Source organism: Salvelinus sp. IW2-2015, linkage group LG15 (genome assembly GCF_002910315.2).
Source record: "Salvelinus sp. IW2-2015 linkage group LG15, ASM291031v2, whole genome shotgun sequence".
Taxonomy (NCBI): Eukaryota; Metazoa; Chordata; class Actinopteri; order Salmoniformes; family Salmonidae; genus Salvelinus; species Salvelinus sp. IW2-2015.
Genome location: NC_036855.1, coordinates 38293340 through 38312323, shown reverse-complemented (window position 1 = coordinate 38312323; position 18984 = coordinate 38293340). Strand labels below are relative to the sequence as shown.

Sequence of the window (18984 nt, the reverse complement as noted above, 5' to 3'; positions counted from 1 at the left end):
ACACTGGTTCTTAATGCAACCGCTGTGTTAGATTTTAAAATAACTTTAGTACAACATACAGCATGCAATATTGTGAGACAGCGCCCTACAATTCTCCGCCTTGTTGGAGCCAACATAAAACACAAAAATACGAAATAACATAAATATTCTCTTACTTTTGATGATCTTCCATCAGAATGTTGTGCAAGGAGTCCTAGTTCCTGAATAAATTGTTGTTTGGTTTTAGAATGTCCATTTCTTCTGTTGAATTAGCAACTTTGGCTAGCCATGTGGAGCTCACGTTTCCAAGAAATCGTTGCGCCTGGAACGAAAAATTCCAAAATTCCAATAAACGTTGAATAAACTGGTCAAACTCGGTTGAAAATCCTACTTTATGATGTTTTTCTCATATGTATCCAATAAAATCAGAGCATTTCGTCGTGTACACGTAACGCATTTCAGAAGACAATGTGGAGTTCCCCTGTGCGCCGTTGAAAACTGACAAAAGAGCGGACCTGTCACTCCAAAAGCTCTCATTCGGCCTCACATCAAGCTAGGCACCCCATTCAACCTTCTACTGCCTGTTGACATCTAGTGGAAGGCGTATGAAGTGCATACAGATCCATAAATATAAGCCAGTTAAATAGGCAGGCCCTGACACAGAGCCCCATTTTCAGAATTTTCACTTCCTGTCTGGAAGTTTGCTGCCAAATGAGTTCTGTTTTACTCACAGATATAATTCCTAACAGTTTTAGAAACTTCAGAGTGTTTTCTATCCAATAGTAATAATATGCATATTGTATGATCTAGAACAGAGTACGAGGCCGTTTAATTTGGGCACGATTTTTTCCCAAAGTGAAAACAGCGCCCCCATTAAGAAGAAGTTAACACTGGAGATGTGCAGATGATGATGTGCAAGTAGAGATACTGGGGTGCAAAAGAGCACGAGGATAAATAACAATATGGGGATGAGGTAGTTGGGTGTGCTATTAACAGATTGGCTGTGTACAGGTACAGTGATCGGTAAGCTGCTTTGACAGCTGATGCTTAAAGTTAGAGAGGGAGATATAAGACTCCAGCTTCAGTGATTTTTGCAATTCGTTCCAGTCATTTGCAGCAGAGAACTGGAAGGAAAGGCGGCCAAAGGAAATGTTAGCTTTTGGGGATGACCAGTGAAATATACCTGCTGGAGCGCGTGCTACAGGTGGGTGTTGCTATGGTGACCAGTGAGCTGAGATAAGGCGGGGCTTTACCTAGCAAAGACTTATAGATGACCTGGAGCCAGTGGGTTTGGCGACGAATATGTAGTGAGGGCCAGCCAACGAGCGCATACAGGTCGCAGGGGTGGGTAGTATATGGGCCTTTGGTGACAAAACGGATGGCACTGTGATAGACTGCATCCAATTTTCTGAGTAGAGTGTTGGAGGTTATTTTGTAAATGACATTGCTGAAGTCAAGGATCGGTAGAATAGTCAGTTTTACGAGGGTATGTTTGGCAGCATGAGTGAATGAGGCTTTGTTGCGAAATAGGAAGCCAATTCTAGATTTAATTGTGGATTGGAGATACTTAAAGTGAGTCTGGAAGGAGAGTTTGCAGTCTAGCCAGACACCTAGGTATTTGTAGTTGTCCACATGTTCTAAGTTAGAACCGCCCAGAGTAGTGATGCTAGTCGGGCCGGCAGCTGCGGGCAACAATCGGTTGAAGAGCATGCATTTAGTTTTACTAGCATTTAAAAGCAGTTGGAGTCCACGGAAGGAGTGTTGTATGGAATTGAAGCTTGTTTGGAGGTTTGTTAACAGAGTGTCCAGAGAAGGGCCAGTTGTATACAGAATGGTGTCGTCTGCGTAGAGGTGGATCAGAGAATTACCAGCAGCAAGAGCGACATCATTGGTATATACAAAGAAAAGAGTCGGCCCAAGAATTGAACCCTGTGGCACCCCCATAGAGACTGCCAGAGGTCCGGACAACAGGCCCTCCAATTTGACTCACTGAACTCTATCTGCAAAGTAGTTGGTGAGCCAGGCGAGGCAGTCATTTGAGAAACCATTCACAATTTGACAAGCACTTGATAATGCCTCAAATTTCACGGCGGCATCCCCTTTGTGGCCATAATGCACCCAAATATGTCCATGCCTTTTGCGCGCAATCCGAAGCGCCTCTCACTCACATGGCTCTCCGTCACGTAATCGAGTCTTTCTCACAGGCTACAAGTGAAGACAGACACATTGGGGACGCAACTGCACGCGCCCTTATCCAATTCCGAGGTGCATATTGAAGATATGGGAAGAAATGCCCACATTTACTTTTCGTTAGCTAACAAGATGAGTAGGCCTAATGAACAGCAAAAACACTAGCCTATGTCAATCTAATATCCCCCATAGTACAGAGGTTGACTTATTCTATTTTGTGCAAGAAATAAATATTCCAAACATGGTCTGGGACAGTTGTGGATGAGATCGATCCCAAATTAATACAACCACTAGCATCACAGAAACTGTTTTATGCAATGTGGCTGATGCAACAGATCAGAACATTTAGCTTATAATGTTGATAAACTATTAGGCTATTTCTTCACATTATAAGTGCAGCAATGCACACATGGTAGTAGGCTATATGCGCCAATATTCAATTAGAGTAAAACACCATTATCAAAAGTGACCACAAATGCAATTACACATCTAATTATTTTATTATGAAGATGCATTGTTATGGTGAAAATTTACTTCCCCAAATTTGAAACTCACACGCTACTTATATATGCCAGTTAGGCTCTACACCCTTTGTAAACTGGATTAATGTGCTTAATTTTAAGAAGATATTTGTCCACTTTAGTTGTGATACAAACCTTATTAAAACATAAAGGACTATGGGCTAGGCTACATGAGGTGTGCAACTATGATTAGAAAAATTTGCCAAAAAAGGCATTGTTTCTTACACTGGGCCTCATTCACAAGTGATAGGTTAATATTGTCACCCATCAGACTATTCTTGATTTAATATTGTCTTTACATATACTAAATAATATACAGTACCAGTCAAAAGTTTGGACACATCTACTCATTCAAGTTTCTTTTATTTATTTTTACTATTTTCTACATTGTAGAATAATAGTGAAGACATCAAAACTATGAAATAACACATTTAGAATCATGCAGTAAGTAAAAAAAACTGTTAAACAAATCAAAATATATTTTATATTTAGATTCTTCAAAGTAGCCACCCTTTGCCTTGATGACAGCTTTGCACATTCCTTGTAGTGGGTTAAATCAGGGCCACACAGAGTGTTTCTTGGTAGTCTTAAACAAATCTACTTTGAAACAAAAGTATACACCTCACACACCTTATGGCCTTAAAAAGACACCTGTACCATGTCAGATATAGAGTTCAAATGTATTACATTTTGAGTTTGCATCCCAATATTACACTTTATATACATCACAGAAGTTTGAAATATAACAAAAATGTTTGACATAGAAACATAGGATTTTCAAGGTTTAAAAAAAAAGAATTATGAAAAATATTATTAACATTCCACCGAACGAGGCCACTAGAGCGTGATTTGGTTATTTTACTGCAAGAAAGGGCTACACAGATTTTGATGGGGGCGTGTTATGTTAATTCGATTGACACGTGGATCAATCAAATTAAAGTGTGAGTTGGGATCAGGTCAGCACAGTATTGTTCAATGATGTTGCGGGGTGAGATCAACATGCTCACCCCACATGCACACCACAATTATTATTTTTATTCTCTGTGCACGCTACAGAGGCTCAAGAACAATGACGTGATGACATTGTACAGAATTTCCAGGGACCCGTTTTGTTGCGTGAGCGCTACTTCAAAATTACTGGCTAAAAAGTATACAAAAGTGTAGGAGAATCTCTCTAATTAGGCTATTTCCTCTTTAACCATATGGTCTATCCACTAGAAACTCATGGACAATAGAACCCCATAGTGGGGGTGTCAAAATATCCATAAAACCTAGCGATCTAACAGGGAAATGGTTCCAATTATTTTTCCACAATACATTTCTCCCATGGGGGAAAACACTTTAAATAAGGGCTGTGTTTCGTGTAGGCTTACTCTGGAATGACATTTTGATAACCATGTAAATCTGTCTCAGACAGTTTCTAAAACCCCCTATGGAAAAATTGTATGGTGGAAAAACGATTGGAACCATTTCCCTGTTTGACCGCTAGGTTGTATGGATATTATGACTTTGTCAGCTCGGGGTTTCGATCTAGCAACCTTTCGGTTTCTGGACCAATGCTCTAACCATAAAAAATACAAAATCTGTACATTAATATACTGTATTTTTTAAGTTATTCAAGTATAAATTACCAGAGTGACCATACATTGCCATAGATTACTTCTTAATTACTAAAATTACCGGTGGCTTTGCAACCCTACAGTAGTCACATTGAAAAGCATGATACAGAAGACTATGCAAGAAACTTTGACAATGGCAAATGGTGCATGCTCTTAAAGTACTTGGAAGGTCACGTTGAGCTCGACATATATAGTTCAAAACCTAGAGGTGTTAGAAGAAAATCGAAATCCCCTATAAGTTCCCCCTTTGCAGCAGCTTGCTACCAGGCAATTTCCACCACCGTCTATCACTCACTTCTTAAATGGATCATTTAAGAAGTGGATGGGATTTAGTCTAGAGGTCGAGAGTAAGAGAGAACCTTGTTTGATTTGTTTTTCTCCAATTGTAACCCCCTTTGCAAAGAGTTCATCTCAACTTGCCTCTGTTGTTGACGAGCAGAAAACAATTGCCATTCTTAAACGTCTAGGTGCCAAACGCCTAACACTATAATTTTTCCGTAATGATCCTGTCCAAGTGATGTGGATGGAGTACATAATGTTAGGTCCGACTGTAGTCCGACTGTAGTGCCTTTTAAGTACAAACAACTGTTTTATTGCGCTGCTGGGGCTTAAACCGTTTCTAAATAGCCAGACTAACTGCGTAACCATGGCCAAGACAAAAAATCAAAGAACAAGTGCCAGTCTAAAATGGTGTCAAACACTACAATTGTACCATAATGAAACTGTTATGGGGTTGCAGAGATTGCCAGGAGAGTAGATAATGTAGTTGGTCCCCCCTTTGCTGTTTAAAAAGCATCCACTCTTCAGGTAAGGCTTCCCACTAGATGTTGGAACATTGCTGCAGGGAATTGCTTCCATTCAGCCACAAGAGCATTCGTGAGGTCGGTCACTGATGTTGGGCGATTAGGCCTGTCTTGCAGTCGGTGTTCCAACTCATCCCAAAGGTGTTCGATGGGGTTGAGGTCAGGGCTCTGTGCAGGCCAGTCAAGTTCTTCCACACCAATCTCGACCGACCATTTCTGTATTTCTGTATGCACAGGGGCATTGTCAAGCTGAAACAGTAAAGGGCCTTCCCTAAAATGTTCCCATAAAGTTGGAAGCACAGAATCGCCCAGATTGTAATTCATCGTATGCTGTAGCGTTCACTGGAACTAAGGGGCCTAGCCCGAACCATGAAAAACAGCCAAACTCCACCAAACTTTACAGTTGACACTATGCATTGAGGCATTCGCCAAAGCCAGATTCGTCCATCAGACTGCCAGATGTTGAAGCGTGATTCATCACTCCACTGCTCCAGAGTCCAATGGTGGAAAGCTTTACACCACTCCAGCCAGTGCTTTGCATTGCACATGGTGATTTTAGACTGGTGTGCAGCTGCTCTGCCATGGAAACCCATTTCATGAAGCTCCAGATGAACAGTTCTTGTGCTGACATTGCTTCCAGAGGCAGTCTGGAGCTCGATAGTGTGTGCCATGGTTGCTCCTAGACGTTTCCACTTCACAGTTGACCGGGGCAGCTCTAGCAGGGCAGAAATTTGACAAACAGACTTGTTGGAAAAATGTGGAATCCTATGACCGTGCCACGTTGAAAACCACTGAGCTCTTCAGTAAGGCCATTCTACTGCCAATGTTTGTCTATTGAGATTACAAGGCTGTGTGCTCGATGTTATACACCTGTTAGGTGTGGCTGAAATTGCGATTCCACCAATTTCAGGTGTGTCCACATACTTTTGTACATATGGTGTAATTGTATGCAGAAAATAACTACACCCATGCAGAATGATGCTCTTAGATGGACAAACACCTGTGCTTAGTATCACCGTAATGAGCTACCTGGTGTCACATGTCACATCTGAAAGATGGCAACCGCACTAAATACAGTAGCATTTGTGCTGCTTATTCCGATTGGCATATCTACGTTATACTTATGTGCTTCTACATGGCATAATTAAGTTACTTTAGCTGAAGAAAATATGCCCATGCAGAATTACGCTTGCTGTTACAGTACATAGATGTGCTATGCTATGGGCCATAAAGGATATGGACGAACCGCATGGCATAACACAAAGTAGGCCAACTCTTCTGATATGGCTCCCACCACACACTTTCTCAACTGAGACTTGCATTATACATTCTACACAATTGAATGTGCTAAAGTGGCAAGGGCTTTGGGTTTGGGGGTGCAGAGAGATAACTGTATGGAAGATACCTCTAAAAACCTCCCATTGGGACTTCAATGTCATCTATTACAATCTTCCCATTTTACCATGATGACATGAGGTTGTATTGAGGGCATGTTGGTTGGATTCCAACTACAAAACAGGACAAGTGGTCTCAGGTTTTCATAACTTCGTCCCAGACTTTAAGTGATTTGCTGGAATAAATTGTCACAGTTTTTTTTTAAGTTGGTCTCGGCATTGTGTTGACCATTTTAGAAATGATGACAAGCATTCTAAACATGCTGTGCTTTGAGGCCTTCACCCAGTGACTTGCTAGAATATATTGTGTCGGTGTTGTATTCTTTTTTTCTCGTAATGTTTCCCATTTTACAAGTGAAGAGTCGTGCATCTGAAAATACAGTGCTTTGGGGCCAGAAGTAGTTCACAATCTGGTATTGTTTACATATTTTCACTTCTCACTTCTCCCACACATAACGCCCATCCTCCTCTCCTCATACAGTTATCTCTCTGCACCCCCAAACCCCCCTCCCCTCACACACACACCCAGCCACACACACTGTTTCTCCTTTCTTTCTTTCAGATGTGTGGCAGACAGAACATGATCTGTCCCTCTGCCCCTCCGCTAATTGTGTTCTCGTCTGCATGCTAGACCACGGTGTCCCCCAGAAACACACACACACACACACACACACACACACACAAATGCAAATGCGCACACACACACTTTCACATATGCACACACAGAGCAGGCAGGGACCAGGTAGTGACTCCAATGCTAGTTATGTGGCATCTTGTCCTAAACACCCAGGTTTGATCAGGATGCACACATCTTTATTTACTGTTACAAGAGAGCATCTGTTCCATCCCTGCATAATGTTCTTTGGGGAAAACATTTAGGAACATTTAGGAAAAGTAGTTCCATGCCTGTATGTTCCTGGGGGGAAGCATTTAGGAGTGGTACCAACTTTTCAAATCCGGTCACAATTCAGTCAAAATGTAGGTCCTTAGATGACAGTAGGGAAGAGGTTTTAATGCACTCTATCACCATACACAATCACTTGGGTTTACAACCACTTTGTGACAGCGCTTTGGGAAAATAACAGTTAAGTTATTAATTTCTACATGATATAAGGCTGCATTTGTATGCATGAATGCATTTACAACAAACAGCCTAACGTACAAACATCTTGAATATATTAACATGTTGAAATCCACATTGAAACAACAATCACTAATGTTGTGTGAGTAAAGAAAGAAAGAAAGAGGCCATTGCATCCCTTGAGATGCTCTGTGTCATCTATCTCAGAGAGAGACATCACTTCTCTTCCCTTCCTCTCCTCTCAGCTGAAGGATAATACTGTCATGTTACCCATCCGGGCCCAATCCAAGCCTCTTCAGAGTGAAGCCAGTATGATGGATTGCAGATCCCCTGGATCCCCTTTGTGCATGCCCTGTGTGCTCTCAAGGTGCTGCCAGGGTTGGGATAGGATGCCTCTATCATGCTGAGAGAAAGCCACGGATGGGGCTAGAGTAGTGAAGTAGTTCACACATACACACACAGCCAGGGAGGTATGCAAATGAGCTGGAGGGTGTCAGGCTTGTCATGCACTGCTGCGCTAAGTAAACAGCGCTCTCTGGCTGCTCCCACTTATGTCCTCCTTACCCCTCCTCACCCCTCGCTATTATCTGGAGTGTTCTCTGTTCTCCCACATTGTTCATAGTCGTTTTGTTTTGGCAAATAATACAATTAGACAAGTGAGGATTATGCTTGATGTCTGCCGTTCATCACCAGGTTGTTAACTGTCTGGGCATATCTCCACCTCTGTCTCCCTGTCTGTGTCACAAGTGGCATAGTGCTTTGGTCAAAAGTAGTGCACTATATAGGGAATAGGGTGCAACTTGGGACTCAGACTCTGCATCCTTTTGTGAAGACAATTGCTTCTCAAACACGGAAGCGAGCCTGAGTCAATGAGCTTCAGTTTACTAAGAGCTTGGGAGGATGTTTGACTTTGTATCGTCGCCATAAGACAAAGAGTTTCTTGGCTCATCTTAGACAGAGTTAAGATTGCTGTTGGACAATAATGGACTTTTCTCGTGGGATGCCAGTTTCTGAAACACCAGTTTCTGGAGATGGGGATGTGTGACATTGTGCTGTGTTGGGCTGTGTTTCGACACACCAGATAGGGGAGATTCAATGTTGAAACCAAAGCTGGCAAAGCAAAATAAGATATATTTTTGGGGGATTTATGCTACATTTTGTGATTGTTTGATATGAAGGTTGCCACCAAAACAATAACGATGTTATATACAGTATGTATTCAGGTAACACTTTACATTAAGTTGCCCCTATTACTATGTAACTAGCACATTCATAACTGTTAACAACATAGTAGTTTCATAGGTTTTACTATATAACTACATGGTAATAGGGTTGTTGCGGAATCAGTTATTAAACAATTGGAAAAAGGAATGTGTAATTACACATTCACTTGCTGAAGGTTATTCCGCATGTGTGCCATGACCTGGCTCAAAGGCTATTTTGAATCAAGTGTATTGTAAGAACCATGTAGTTACATAGGATATACTTGTCATTATCATGTACCTAACCAGGAGCAAGCAACTTAACGTAAAGTGAAACCCAGTAGTGTATAAGCTTTATAATTACTTAGTTACAATGTAACAACCTTTGTATTTACAATGAAACAACCTTTGCAGACCATAGGCTATCCAGGAGAAATTTGGAGACAGGAGGACATTCAATTAAATGCCAACGACAAATTAAGAGACAGAAATAGTAATAGTGACTTCCATTTTGTCTGCAGAGGACAGTTTGAGAGGTGATAGGTCAGTGTGACATAATTTCCTGGTGAACTCAAACAAAATTGTTTAAAAAAATAAATGCAATATTTTAGTTGAGGTAATTGATGTAGTATGTACATGTAGGTAGCGTTAAAATGACCATGCATAAATAATAAATAGACAGTAGCAGCAGCGTAAAAGAGGGGTCTGGGTAGCCCTTTGATTAGCTGTTCAGGAGTCTTATGGCGTGGGGGTAGAAGCTGTTAAATGGTATCAAGAATATGCATATCCTTGCTTAAGGTCCTGAGCTACAGGCAGTTAGATTTGGGTATGTCATTTTAGGTATACATTTTTAAAAAGGGTCTTATCTTTTAACCTTTTTGTTCACTATTTATTTACATGTATGTACATTCAAAAGAACAATAAATAAAGAAGCCAGAAGAACACTGACATCACACTGACCTCTCACAACTCTCCTATGCAGCCAAGTGGAAGTTACATGTTATTTCTGTCTCTTAATTTGTCATGTTTTTAATGTGCAAAGTAAGTCTCCAAAATAGTGAACTAACATTGTAAACGAAATGTTTTATGATGATTTAGTAAAGTTTATTAACTGAGTTGGAAAACGTGTTGACATTAGGCTACCAGTGCCTAGCTAGCCATCTTGAGAAAGACTCATATTCAAACAACTCAACCATTTCAGACTCAAAGCTATAACTATTTTAGCTAGTAAAAATACAGGGTGGTAAAGCTAGCTAGCTAGCWWRWRRASWMKATMKWSTYYWYWWGCTAGCTAGCTAGCTTTACCACCCTGTATTTTTACTAGCTAAAATAGTTATAGCTTTGAGTCTGAAATGGTTGAGTTGTTTGAATATGAGTCTTTCTCAAATCCATTAAAGAAAAGTCAAACTGTAAAATCATTTTCCTCATTTCCCTTGGTTAGCCTATTGTCTGCAAAGGTTGTTACATTGTAACTACAAAGCAATTCAGATGTCACTTCACTTTATATTGTTGCTTTTACCAAAACAGAAATAAACTAATTGAAAAATAGCCGATAGTTAATACAGGGAGTGTCTTGTTACAATTGTTGTTACATGTAACAAGGTCCGGTTTTGGTTTCAGTTATTAACATGGTACTTCACAGGTGACGTTAAAATGTGTAATTACAAAACAGTTGCATAGTGGAACAAGAACATGTGTAATAAAATCAGTAGTTACACATGTGGGATAACCTTCATCAAGTGAATGTGTAATTACTCATTCCTTGTTTAAATTGTGTAACTGATTCCTCAACAACCCTATTACCATGTAATTACATAGTAAAACATATGTAACTACTATGTTGTTTACACAGTTATTAATCACGGAACTGTAAGCACAGTAAAAACAAGGTGGGGTCAACGTGATGAGGGCAAAAACGTCTTTGGATTTCTTAATTCTGTTTGACAACACTAATGGCAAGGTAATTGACACAGTCCTATAGATGTAGGATCTTAATTTGATCACCCTGTTGCACAACAACTTTACTGCAATGCAGGAAATGTAAAACGTGTAGTGTATTTGAGGTTTTTAAAAGGTTTCTGAGTTTTGCAATTTCCACCTTTACATTTCAGACTTGAAAAATGTCCATTAATTATAATCCACATTTCCTATTTCTGAATGATTATTTTCCTGCTGTAGCAAACTGTCTATAATTAATATCCTACATCTGTATATAAAGAAAGCAGTCAGCAGGCAGGCAGCAGGCAATAATTAGTATTAAAAAAATAATGACAACTGATAACACCTGATTGGCTTAGACTATACTATCATTCAAAATATTAGAATGAAGACCATTATAGAACATTATACCGGGAGCTGAGAAAACCAGGTCTCCAACATACAACGCATGGGTGGAAATAAGACAGTGAGCGGAGATGCGTTGAGGAGATACAAAGCCTGCTGCAGTTACAAAAAATATATATCGCTATTGTTAGAGAAGCAAGTGGCTAGGAATTGGGAGGGAAAAGTGTTGTGATGCAGAAATAAAGAGTAGTGGAAGGAAACTTAACAGCTTTCTGGTGGCATAGTGTGTCTGGCTGAAGGCTGAAGAGGGAGATTGGAGGGAAAGTGCAGCGGGGGGCTGTTGTCAAGCCACACCACAGCCCCCGCTTCACAATGGCCAGGGATGAGATGCTACAACTGCTGCATGAAGAACAGGAAGGGATGGAGGGATGAGGGAGGGGGATGAAGAGAGGGAGGGTTGGATTAAAAGCAATGGAGAGGGAGGAGGGAGGAAGAGAGGGACGGAGAGGGAGGGAGGGGAGGAGGATGAAAGAGAGATGGGGTGAGATAGGGAGGGAGGCAGGGGAGGAAAAACAGGAGTGGTGGAGAGAAGGAGTGAGTGAGTGAAGGAGGGTAAAGCTCATGCATTTTCCAGTACCTCACTACCTGTCACGGCAGAGCCTGGGATTCCAGTGATGGCTGTGGCAGCTGTGGATGGAAATCCTCACTTAGGACAGGAGCTAGGGCTGGATTCACTGAGATTTGGACAATATCTGCCAATAACACCTGACACCTGACATGACATATTGGATTTGGCATCTCCTGCTGTCACATTTTGAAATCTTGATCTGCATTTGATGAATTAGTGAAATCGCTATACTTGTATCTGTGCTGTGTCTGCATGTTCCAGGTGTTAGATAGGCGATAACACATTGCATTCCTATAACTCAAGCGAAAATGAATTACTTCTGGAAACAATTAGAAACACAACAGTGATAACAGATAACTTTTTTTAAGTGATCTCAAATTCTATTTGAACCCAGTTCTGCTCTCCACCCTGGAAACTAGCATCAAGATCTCAGCCTCTCAGCCAGGCACGAAAGGGTCCAGGCTCCCACTACACTTATCTTTACGCGACAGGCTAAATGTCAAACCTTAGTTCCATCCGCCCTATTTGCTTTGGTTAATTCTGCTTAAAAGCTACACACCCATATTTAATGAATCAGCTTCTCGGGACCCCTCTCCTCAATCGTCCAGGTCTTCATGCTTGCGTTAGCAGCAAGGAGGAAATGGGTCCCCAGGGGCAAATAATCACTGACGGTTTTCTCTTTAAAGACACACTGCATTACTAGTTAGGAGAGGACTAGGTGAGAGCCTAGAGCTCTCCAACCCTGTTCCTGGAGAGCTACCGTCCTGTAGGTTTTCGCTCCTACCCCAGTTGTAACTAATCTGGTTCAGTTTATAAACCAGCTAATTAATAAAATTAGGTGTTCTAGATTAGGGGAACAGGGAACAGGGTTGGAGAGCCCTGGCCTAGAGGGTGTTCCACTGCCTTTTTATGCTGCAGAATATTCAGGGATTACTTACTGTAAATGCAAAGGAAAGTGCTGTAATGGTGATTGGATAGAAGGTATATGAATTGAAGTTCAATAATAGGCCAGTGTCTAATTACAAAAAAATTACCAGGGAGATCAGGGAACAATATTGTAAAGTTTTTGTTTTGCTTTAGAGGAAAGCAAAATCGAAAACCAATCAAGAGATAGGCAGAGATGTTCACATTTAAAAACCACATTTACAAATCACATTTACATTGAAATTAAGATGAAGATTAAGTATTTTTATGTACTTGTAGAACTGACCCACTCATCTCTTCTTCTCTCTCCAGGGGGCCGACTCCTGTTCCTTGTGTTGTGGTTAAACCTGGTGCCTCGGGGAGCAGAGGGCTGCCCGGTCAAATGTGTGTGTTACAGTGAGCCACGGCCCACCGTGGCTTGCCAGCAACAAGGACTGTACTCCATCCCCAACGAGATCCCTGTGCAGAGCCAGCGGATATTCCTGCAGAGCAACAAGCTGACCGTGGTCCGCTCCACCAGCTTCAGCTCTGTACACAACCTCACCGTGCTCTGGATGTACTCCAACAACATCAGCCACATCGAAGCTGGGGCCTTCTATGGTCTGGAGCGGCTGGAGGAGCTGGACATTGGGGACAACAGTAACCTGAGAATCATCAGCCCCACGGCCTTCAGGGGCCTGTCCAAGCTTCACACCCTCCACCTGCACAGGTGCGGCCTGTCGGAGTTACCTGTCGGAGCGTTCCAGGGACTGTTCTCCCTGCAGTACCTTTACCTACAGGACAATAACCTACTGGCCCTGCACGACGACACTTTCCTGGACCTGACCAACCTCACCTATCTCTTCCTGCACAACAACAAGATCAAGACCGTATCGGACCACATGCTGCGTGGCCTCATTAACCTCGACCGCCTGTTGCTCCATCAAAACCGGGTGATCTACGTCCAACCAAGAGCATTCAGTGACCTGAGAAAACTGACCACACTGTTCCTGTTCTACAACAACCTGACCGTGCTGACTGGGGAAACCATGGACCCGCTGGGGTCCCTCCAGTACCTGCGTCTCAACGGGAACCAGTGGGTCTGTGACTGTCGGGCCAGGACCCTGTGGGACTGGTTCAAACGCTTCAAGGGCTCCAGCTCAGAGCTTGAGTGTAACGTCCCACTGGAGTTGTTTGGGAAGGACCTGAAACGGCTGAAGAGTGATGATCTGGAAGGGTGTGTGGAAACTCCTCAGATCCAAACCCAGCTCTTCAGCTCCAACCTGTGGTCTGGAAAATTTGACTCCACGGAAAATCCTCTGGGAAATGGAATTCCCAGGTGTTGTCTTCCAGATAATGATAAGTCCTCTATCATCTCTGGGAAAACCATCCCTGACCCCTCATCCTACAACAGCCGCCAGATCACCAACAACCCCCTCAAGGAGAAGGAGAACATATCCAAGACCAAATTCAGAGAGCAGGAGCGAACAAAAAATGAGACCATCCGGAATAAGCAGAGTCTCAACGACGGGCCTCTGGGGACTCTGTCCAACAACCTTGACCAGTCCTTAGTCCAACTGCAAGATCTGGAACCTTCTACAGCCCCAACCAGGAAGAAAAAGAAGTGCACTAAAAAACCCAAATCCGATGCACAATGTCTCAAAGGCCATGGATCTACAATGCAGCTGGAGCTGAGTTTTCTCTTCATGTCCATAATCTGGTTCTGGTTCTCGTTGGTCATGTCTTAGGACCTTAGGGCCTGGGATGGGATTCATGCTAAATAAACTTTGTTGGGACTCACAGATTGTTATTAATGCTCATGACAATGATACAGAATCTATCTGCAGTGATCTCTGACCTCCACTAACAGCCCAGAGACTGATAACCCAGGAAGTCAGGTTTGGACCCATCGCCAGGGTAACAAGGACTTATGATAATAGAGAGGTTAACAAAAAAGGATGCCTTTGCAGAACATGTCAGATCTAATGTATATAACAAATTGTTTGTTCTGTATGTACTGTACCGTGTCTAAGCTACACCACTTTGGAGACTCCTTATTCCCTTTTCTGTCTCAAAAGCTTTTACTGCTGAGACAGTGACTGCTTAGACAGACCACAAAAAATTAATAAAAAATAACATTAATTCAGAGGGTCTGAACGCACACAAAGAAAGTTTAGGGTTTGTTTGTTGAAAAATAGATTTTCACTCCCCCATTATTTATTCAAAAAGTGTTGCATTTGTCGGGTACGGTTATGTTTTTTATGTTTATAAGTAAAGACAAATGTTTATTCTCTCCCCAGTTTGAGTTATGTTTTTATCACAGTATGGGTACGGGTAGCATTGGCTAAAATAATGCTGTCTAAATGTTTCACAGAGATTGCAATGGAATCATAGATATGCATTTTATTTTACTTGTGTACAAGTATGAATATATTATGAATAAAAGTTATCCTTTCATATAGCTGGTTGGTTATTGATGTGTTATTTTTAGGCACTGGAGGATAGCTCTCAAGTATAACTAACAATCACACAGAATTCAACAGCATTAAAAATAAACACTCATGACTACTCAATCATAAACTCAGCACAAAAAGAAACGTCCTCTCACTGTCACCTGTGTTTATTTTCAGCAAACTTAACATTGTAAATATTTGTATGAACATAAGATTCAACAACTGAGACATAAACTGAACAAGTTCCACAGACATGTGACAAACAAAAATGGAATAATGTGTCCCTGAACAAAGGGGGGGTCAAAATCAATAGTAACAGTCAGTATCTGGTGTGGCCACCAGCTGCATTAAGTACTGCAGTGCATCTCCTCCTCATGGACTGCACCAGAGTTGCCAGTTCTTTCTGTGAGATGTTACACCACTCTTCCACCAAGGCACCTACCTGCAAGTTTCTGGGGGGAATGGCCCTGGCCCTCACCCTCCGATTCAACAGGTCCAAGACGTGCTCAATGGGATTGAGATCCGGGCTCTTCGCTGGCCATGGCAGAACACTGACATTCCTGTCTTGCAGGAAATCACGCACAGAACAAACAGTACGGCTGGTGGCATTATCATGTTGGAGGGTCATGTCAGGATGAGCCTGCAGGAAGGGTACCACATGAGGGAGGGGGATGTCTTCACAGTAACGCACAGCATTGAGATTGCCTGCAATGACAACAAGCTCAGTCCGATGATGCTGTGACACACTGCCCCAGACCATGACGGACCCTCCACCTCCAAATCAATCCCATTCCAGAGTACAGGCCTCGGTGTAGTGCTCATTCCTTCGACGATAAACGCGAATCCAACCATCACCCCTATTGAGACAAAACCGCGACTCGTCAGTGAAGAGCACTTTTTGCCAGTCCTGTCTGGTCCAGCAACTGTGGGTTTGTGCCCATGGGCCACATTGTTGCAGGTGATGTCTGGTGAGGGCCTGCCTTACAACAGGCCTATAAGCCCTCAGTCCAGTCTCTCTCAGCCTATTTGGGACTGTCTGAGCACTGAAAGAGGGATTGTGCGTTCCTGGTGTAACTCTGGCAGTTGTAACTCATCCTGTACCTGTCCAGCAGGTGTGATGTTCGGATGTACCGATCCTATGCAGGTGTTGTTACACGTGGTCTGCCAGTGCGAGGACGATCAGCTGTCCGTCCTGTCTCCCTGTAGCGCTGTCTTAGGCGTCTCACAGTACGGACATTGCAATTTATTGCCCTTAGGCAAGTTCACGCAGATGAGCAGGGATCCTGGGCATCTTTCTTTTGGTGTTTTTCAGAGTTAGTAGAAAGGCCTCTAGTGTCCTAAGTTTTTATAACTGTGACCTTAATTGCCTACTGTCTGTAAGCTGTTAGTGTCTTAACGACCGTTCCACAGGTGCATGTTCATTAATTGTTTATGGTTCATTGAACAAGCATGGGAAACAGTGTTTAAACCCTTTACAATGAAGATCTCTGAAGTTATTTTGATTTTTACAAATTATCTTTGAAAGACAGGGTCCTGAAAAGGGACGTTTCTTTTTTTGCTGAGTTTATATTGCTTCCGCAGACTAATGCTTACGATGTAATGTAATACTGTACATGTCCAAACATACAGTAGGCCTATGGCAGTGTCTGAATTAATTCGCACATACAGTAATAATTATGAGACCCTATTATACATTGTGTATGATCTAATGGACATCATGACATAATTCATTACCTAAATAATAGCAGAGGCAGGTTTCCTCTTACACTGCCAACTCAGATATTACATCTTCAACATTCATAAAAATGTACAACAGCATTCTGTTATACTGTTTGAATGAGGTATGTGAAAATTATACACCTCATAAAACTATAAAAAGATCCCTCAGATGTTTTCAGCAAAAACTGCCCTCAGATCTATAGTGAACAACAGCTAGTGAAACCTCACATTACACTTCACCTATGTGTAGAGTAAGTAGACCGTAATCTCTCCCTCAGTTCATCTGTAATCTCTCCCTCAGTTCCTTCTAAACAGATGGCAGGCCCACACTCATTTTCTTCCTTGAGGCCCCCATTATTAGCCAAATAATGATCGTTCTGTGCAAGAGCCCCAACTTAGACAGGCCCACTGCATAAAGATGGACCTGCTCTATTGCCAGTCTGTTTCTGGACCAGGCCTACAGTGGCAAGGCAGGCTCATTGTTTGTGGCTGATTACAGAGTGCTTTGTCAAAGGTGGCCTGATCTCAAGCCCCAGTATTGTAGTACTACACATTTAGTTCTTTCTCCTCTCAGTCCTCTACGGGATACTGGCGTACGCCACCGGATGAGTGACATGCTGGCTCCACTGTGTTTGTGTGTGTGTGTGAGTGTGGGGTTGGGGGGTCATAACCTGGAGACCACATGTCATGCTTTTCTGTCTTTTACCACATTTTTTCTTTTTTCTTTCTCCTACTCTGTGGGAGGCTAAAGGCACCTGGTCTAATGTCACCAACACTGCTATGTCTAAAGAGAGTGCCCATACACCTTTCGTCAACAGGCCTGCCCTACATGCTTTTATTATGACCTGTAAAAGCTATTTTATTCTCAACTTTTTAACTTTGTGGGGGTCTAAGTGTATCTGGTCTAATGTCATCACAGTTGATATGTCTGTAAAGAGTAGGCCTACCCTTAGCACCTTTCTCAAAATATGCTTTTAGTGTGACCTCTAAAAGCTATTTGAAAAAGCTCTACACATAATAATAGGTCGTAAAAGCCCATTTGGAATAGCTATACCACTGTTTCTTTGTTCAAATGCCCTGCATGTGTCAAGATCTTGCTTGAGCATTAACTGCAGACACAGTATGCCACTTGCATGAAATGCCTTGGGGCAACTGACAGGAAGATCAAATAAGATTTATGTACAGTGCATTCGGAAAGTATTAAAACCCTTCCCTTTTTCCACATTCTGTTACGTTAGTCTTATTCTAAAATGGATAAAATAATATTTTACGCTCATTAATCTATATAAAATACCCCATAATGACAAGGTGAAAACAGGTTTTTAGAAATGTTTGCAAAAATAATGAAAAATACCTTATTTACATAAGTATTCAGACCTTTTGCTATGAGACTCGAAATTGAGCTCAAGTGCATCCTGTTTACATTGATCATCCATCAATTGAATTGAATTGATTGAACATGATTTGGAAAGGTACACACCTGTCTATATAAGGACCCACAGTTGACAGTGTGTGTCAGAGCAAAAACCAAGCCTTGAGGTCATTGGAGGTCCCCAAGAACACAGTGGCCTTTATCATTCCTAAATGGAAGAAATTTGGAACCGCCAAGACTCTTCCTAGAGCTGGCCGCCTTGCCAAACTGAGCAATCGGGGGAGAGGGGCCTTGGTCAGGGAGGTGACCAAGAACTGAATGGTCACTCTGACAGAGCTCCAGAGTTCCTCTGTGGAAATAGGAAAACCTTCCAGAAGAACAACCATCTCTGCAGCACCACCAATCAGGCCTTTATGGTAGAGTGGCCAGATGGAAGCCACTCCTCAGTAAAAAGCACATGACAGCCCGCTTGGAATTAGCCAAAAGGCACCTAAAGGACTCCAGGCAATGAGAAACAAGATTCTCTGGTCTGAGGAAACAAAGATTGAACTCGTGGCCTGAATGCCAAGCGTCACATCTAGAGGAAACCTGGCACCATCCCCACTGTGAAGAATGGTGGTGGCAGCATCATGCTGTGGGGATATTTTTCAGCGGCAGGGACTGGGAGACTAGTCAGGATCGAGGGAAAGATGAAAGGAGCAAAGAACAGAGAGATCCTTTATGAAAACCTGTTCCAGAGCACTCAGGACCTCAGACTGAAGTGAAAGTTCACCTTTCAACAGGACAACGACCCTAAGCACACAGCCAAGACAATTCAGGAGTGCCTTCGGGACAAGT

The 18984-nt window shown here is 42.3% G+C and overlaps 1 protein-coding gene across 1 annotated transcript in view; it reads left to right on the top strand.

Moving 5' to 3' along the window:
• The window catches only part of LOC111973798 (reticulon-4 receptor-like), a 116361-nt gene extending 101301 nt beyond the window's left edge, over positions 1-15060 (top strand). The window contains exon 2 of the mRNA XM_024001212.1: positions 12937-15060. Within this exon, the coding sequence (XP_023856980.1) occupies positions 12937-14351 (1415 nt within the window). The 3' untranslated portion in view covers positions 14352-15060. The remainder of the gene's footprint in view (positions 1-12936) is intronic.
• Positions 15061-18984: the final 3924 nt, after the last annotated feature.